This window comes from Trichechus manatus, unplaced genomic scaffold (genome assembly GCF_000243295.1).
Source record: "Trichechus manatus latirostris isolate Lorelei unplaced genomic scaffold, TriManLat1.0 scaffold00065, whole genome shotgun sequence".
Classification (NCBI taxonomy): domain Eukaryota; kingdom Metazoa; phylum Chordata; class Mammalia; order Sirenia; family Trichechidae; genus Trichechus; species Trichechus manatus.
The window spans coordinates 4,027,587-4,033,633 of record NW_004444001.1 but is presented as its reverse complement, the minus strand read 5'-3'; the positions used below and the strand labels follow the sequence as shown (position 1 = coordinate 4,033,633).

The 6,047-nt window shown below is 51.3% G+C and overlaps 1 protein-coding gene across 1 annotated transcript in view; it reads right to left on the bottom strand.

Moving 5' to 3' along the window:
• The window catches only part of GLP1R (glucagon like peptide 1 receptor), a 52,788-nt gene that overhangs the window by 23,691 nt on the left and 23,050 nt on the right, over positions 1-6,047 (bottom strand). Inside the window, exon 3 of the mRNA XM_023734114.1 lies at positions 5,843-5,950. Coding sequence (XP_023589882.1) covers positions 5,843-5,950 — 108 coding nt within the window. The remainder of the gene's footprint in view (positions 1-5,842; positions 5,951-6,047) is intronic.

Here is a 6,047-nt window from a genome sequence, read left to right as displayed (position 1 = left end):
GCGTATTCCTCATCTGGCGAGGTCCATGTGTATAGTTGCCATTTGTGTTGTTGAGAAAAGGTATTTCCCATGAATAGGTCATTGGTCTTGCAAAATTCTATCATGTGATCTCCAACATCGTTTCTATCACCAAGGCCTATTTTCCAACCACCAGTGCTCTTTGTTTCCAACTTTCACATTCCAGTCACCAGTAATTATCAATGCATCTTGACTACATGTTTGATCAATTTCAGACTGCAGAATTTGGTAAAAATCTTCAATTTCTTCCTCTTTGGCATTAGTAGTAGGTGGGTAAATTCGAATAACCATCGTATTAACTCGTCTTCCTTGTAGGCGTATGGATATTATCCTATCACTGACAGCACTGTACTTCAGGATAGGTCTTGAAGTGTTCTTTTCAACAATGAATATGACATTGTTCCTCTTTAATTTGTCATGCCTGCCATAGTAGACCATATGATTGTCTGATTCAAAATGGCCAGTATCAGTCCATTTCAGCTCACTAATGTGTAGGATATTGATCTTCAGTCATTTCATTTTTGACAACTTCCAATTTTCCTAGATTTATACTTTTTACATTCCACGTTTCAATTACTAACGGATATTTGCAGCTGTTTCTTCTCATTTTGAGTTGTGCCACATCAGCAAATGAAGGTCCCGAAAGATTTACTCCATCTACATCATTAAAGTCAACTCTGCTTTGAGGAGGAAGCTCTTCCCCAGTAGTATTTTGAGTGCCTTCCAAGCTGAGGGGCTCATCTTCCGGCACTATATCTGATGATGTTCCACGGCTATTCATAAGGTTTTCACTGGCCAACTTTTTCAGAAGTAGATCGCCAGGTCCCTCTTCCCAGTCTGTCTTAGTGTGGAAGCTCCACTGAAACCTGTCCACCATGGGTGATCCTGCTGGTATTTGAAACACGAGAGGCATAGCTTCCAGCATCACAGCAACACACAAGCCACCACAGTATAACAAACTGACAGACAAGTGGTGATCTGGCCTGGAAGGAACTAGTAAATCACAGCTGGGGGCTTGGCTTAGGTCTTGTCAACACAGGGAAGCGGCCAAATGCCAGGAGGCCCAAGGATATTTTATTAAGTCAGACCCTGGTGCTGGAAATAAAACCCCTAATTAAACACTTCCCCTCCCGGAAACTGCTGAGGCGCCTGTAATCAAGCTAACAGCTGCCCTTCCACGTGCATGTGGGCACTGAGGGCTGTGAAGAGCTGCTCATGAATCCATTAGCTCCTGTACCCTGGCAACAAGGGCAGCCGTCAAGGGTTACTGTGCTCCCATTTTACAGGAAAGCCGAGACTCAGGTCCCACAGTTAGAAAGTGGTGGGATGGGGGCTCGCAGTAGCGGGGGGATAGTGTATAGCATCATGGCCCAGGAGAGGGAGTTTTGGTTCTGACTACACAGACTTAAGTTTAAACACTGGTTCTTCCCTCACCAGCTGTGGGACCTTGGGCAGCTCACTCCACCTCCCCTGGGCCTCAGTTTCCTCATCTGTAAAATGGGAACCATAATGACTTCCCAGATCTGTGGTGTGAGGTGCCTGATGCATAGTAAGCCTTCAATATGTGGCCACAGTGGAGTCCCTGCTGCTGCCTCCACCCTGATTTCTCAAAGAGGCACTTTTTCACTGCAGCTGGAGATGGAGCTTATGACATTACCTCAGCCCAGAACTCCTCCAGGTCTCCATCTCCCCTTGGCAACCCTGGCCTGTGGTAAAAGCTCCCAGCTCAACATCACTCAGAGGAGGCATCTGTCAGAGTTTCCAAGAACTGTGAATGACAGGTGATTTTAAAAGCATTTTATGACTCTCATATAATTAGAACTAAGCTAACAAACAGGTATGGATCAGGAAGGGGTGCAGCTAATGAGGCTGGAATGATTTGTAATGAGCACATCAGCTGTTTGTGGGTAAACCAGGCTGTTGAAGGGCCCTCAGGCAGTCAACAGGCTCTCTGCAGCCACTCAAACCTCCTCCTCAGAAATCTTGTTTACACTAGGCATTTTCTTTGAAAAATCTTCTTTCCTTGGCTCACCTGCTCCAGCCCTCTTGACAAAATCCTGAGCCTCAAATTCTAAATAGAGAAGTCAGGCTTCAAGAGCCTGGCTGGAGGCCCTGGGATATTATGTAGCCCTGAAGCTTGAGACTGGCCCCATCTCCAAGGCTGCTTGGATGTCCCTTCTGGAGGGCTCTCCTTCCCCCTTCTCCATCTGTCTGTCGTTTCAGGCCCAGTCCAACGTCCCCTCTCCCTGGAAACCTTCCTGATGCCACACGCCAGGCAGAAGAGGTGACTCTGTCCTCCCTCCACCACAGAACTGGGAAGTCATTATGGTTCCCATTTTACAGATGAGGAAAGTGAGGCCCAGGGAGGTGAAGTGAGCTCCCCAAGGTTCCATAGCTGGTTGATAGCAGAACCAGGACTTGCCATTTCATGACCTACCATTTCTCAAGACTGCCTGGGCTGCTGACCCATACATCACTATAGTGGGGGGTCCACCTCCTCCCCAAAACACACACACCCACACACACCCACACCCACACACCCACACACCCACACCCACACCCACACCCACACCCACACCCACACCCACACACACACGGACAGCCCCCTTAACATCATCTTGGCATCCCTAGCTCCTGTCACAAACCCAGCATGGGGGCCAGTAAATGCTTTGAATTTAATTCTTTCTCTGGTCTCTTACTCCTCTGCCTTGCTCTGCATCCCAGAAGGCTGACCTCTGTGGGCAACATCATTTGGACTCCCTGCCCTCTATTGGGTTTGGCCAACGGGAGGCACCAACAGGAGACAGGAGGGTGGGAGGAGAGAGAGGTTGGGGTATTTCTCCCCTGCTCCCTCCCTGTCTTGGTTCTGAGGTTCTGGCTGTGGCTTTGCCCCTGTGTGGTCACAGTTTTGCTGGGTGGCCTCTCCATCATGGTTCCAGCCCCCATGGGGGTCCCTGTAACCCCATTCCTGCCCCTCACTTCTCAGGTCTGGGTATAGTAAGTCTTCCCACTGTTGTAGTCCCTGGGTGCGTTATATTTCTGGCCCCTTAACCCTGCTCAGTCTCTGTAAGTGGCCCCTGCATCAGTTTCCCTTCAAAATCCCAGCTGAGTATGTTTTCTGCTAGGGCCCCACCTGATACAACCCCCTTCTTTCTGCCCCTCCCCAACATACACTGTGAAGTTTCTCCACAGGCTACTCCCTCAACTAGATCAAGAAAACTGCAGAACTGCCCCCGCCTAGTCCCACAAGCCCTGGGTGGGCGTCAGGGAAGCCCCCGGTCCAGCCTCTGTCAACGGGAGTGCCCAAGACAGGCCAGAGATAGCAGTTCTGCTGCTGGAGCTCGTGGCGGGCGTCTCTGCGGGTCCCTACCTCAGAGAGAGGGGATAGGGAGGCAGTGCTGGTAATTCTGAGTGTCAAAAAACAGAGTAAATTAGCCTGGTGAGCTGGGAGGGCAGGGGGTGGGGGGAGAGGCTGGCAGGGGGCCTGTGCAGTAGCCGTTATCTTCATGGAGAAAGCAATAAAACCATGTTCGCTCATAAACGGGCACCACCAGGACCTATTTCCTGCTCAAATAAAATTAAAGGTGATGGATGGAGCCGCAAGCGCAGGCAGAGCTGGGGGCGGCTTAGCGCTGAGTGATGGGCCCTGTCCTGCGCCTGGCTCCCTGGGGTCTAGAGGTCTGGAAGAGGCTGGCCAACCACTGGTCCCAAACCTTCAGGAGCCACAGAAAGTGTGTGTTTGGGGTCGGGGGGACTCAGGAGGGATATGGTGAGAAAAAATCACAGCTACCATTTCTTGAGGAACTACAATCCACCCAACACCCCTGTTACCCAGCTCTGTATTCCATCTCCCAGGTGAACAAACTGAGGCTCAGAGAGGTCTGAGAAGTTATCCAAACTCACACAGTCAGTCAGGTTGTCTGTAAGCAGAATCATCAGATTGCAGGGCTCATGTTTTTCCATCTAGGGAGAGGGCAGGCAGCTTATTGTCCTACCTAGCCAGCAGGACATTCACCTGTCTCCAATGCCCAGATGTACACACACACACACACACACACAAGGAAGCCTGGTGTAGGGATTAAACACACCGACTCTGAGCCAGACTCCTGGATTGATTCCTGGGTCTGTCACTTACTAGCTGTATGAGCTTGGAAAAGTCACTTAGCATCTCTGGGCCTCAGTTTCCTCTTCTGGACAATGGGAGGATAATAAGAGTGCTTACCTCACAGGGCTGTTGTGAGGATAAGTGTCCATACGTAAAGTGCTTACAGCAGGCCCTGGTACAGAAGTACTGTGTGAAGGGCTACTGATAGACTCTGTGATTTACGAAGGTGCCCGCCTCTTTCCAGGCCAGGGCTTTCCCTGTGCACCTTCAGGTGTGAGACGGGTGTACAGCGAGGGCAGCTGAGAGGGAGAGTCCCCTTAGGAGTCTTGCCTGGGCTTCTTCTGACTTCAGTCCCTTGTGCTGAGGTGAGGCTCATATCAGGCCCTGCCAGGTGCCCTGATGTTCCACTAAAGGTCTGCCTCCTCCAGGAAGACCCCTGACTCCGCATGGTACGACTTCATCCTCACAGTTGCTTCTGGGCCGGTTTCTGCTTGGTCTCAGGCCCCTTCGAAGCACAGTGGTTAAGAACACAGGCTGGTTCTAATCTTGGCTCTGCCATTATCACATCACCTGGAGCAAGTGACTTAAACCTTCCAGGGCCTCAGTTTCCTCATCTGTACAATGGGCATAACCACAGGGTAGTTGTCGAGATGGCATCCCTGGGTAGTACAAACGGTTAACGTGCTTGGCTGCTCACAAAAGGTTGGCGGTTTGAGTCCACCCACAGGCACCTCAGAAGAAAGGCCCAGGGATCTAATTCTGAAAAATCAGCCATTGAAAACCCTTTGGAGCACAGTTCTACTCTGACACACATGAGATTGTCATGAGTCAGAGTTGACTCGATAGCAACTAGTTTTTTGGTTTTTAGATGTTTAGTCCTGCTTTTAGGACAGGAATTGGCACAAAAGAGGTGCCTAGTAAATATTAGCTATTATTACATAAGGGAGTATGTTTTCTCCCCGTATTGAGATAGTGAGCTCCTAAAGGTGAGGGTGCTTGTCTCCTGTTAGGCCCCATGGCGCCTGGCTGGGGCTGGGTTCGGCATGGGAGCCTGGGACAGATGGGTAGGAGTGCTGAGGAGGAGCACATTAACTACCACTCCAGTGGGGGATCCCCCTGCAGCTTCTGTAGGTCTCTGTACTCCATTGATCCTCCCACCTACCCAGTCACACCATCCCAATGCAGAGTCTCCCCCGTAGGCAGAGTGAGTTAGGGAAGGCCTCAGGGGCAACCCCACCAATGCCCTGATTGATGCTCCCATCTGGGTTTGATCAGTGAATCCTTGAAAAATCGGGGTGTGGCTAGGCGCCCCTACCAGGTAGACAGTAGCTACATACATATAAATACACTCATATACATACATCAGAGCAATGATACCCCTGTGTCCCCCTCCCCAAAGATCTGTCCCCACAGGGCCCCTTTCCTTGACTACTGGATAGGAGAGTTACATTTCTCTCTTAAGCAAGCCCTCATATTACCCCTCTCCCCTGGCACACACACACCTGCCAGCACAGGCCTCAGATGACCCAGGCTGCACCTCTGGCCAGCTGGATGTCACCCACCACCTGCCCTTCCCCCAGTAAAGGCAGGCAGACCACCCACTGGGATGCTTAAAGACATTCTGGGGTGGGGAGGGCTGTGTCTCAGATGAAAGGAGGCAGCTCCCAGCTCCAGCCTCTAGGATAAAGGGGAAGGATGAGGTGTGGTGGTAGGACTCACCACTGCTGGCCCAGGGCAGGTACCAGGGGCAGCTGACGTTCACAAAGGAGCCCGGTGTCCCATCTGGCCAGCAGGCATAGTCGTCAAAGGTCCGGTTGCAGAACAGGCCTAGGCACAGGGGGAACAGTCTCTGAGTCCCTGCCTAGCCAGCTGTGCCCCGCCACCCCCACCCCTCCAGTACAGAGGCTGCCAGCTGGCAGGGCAA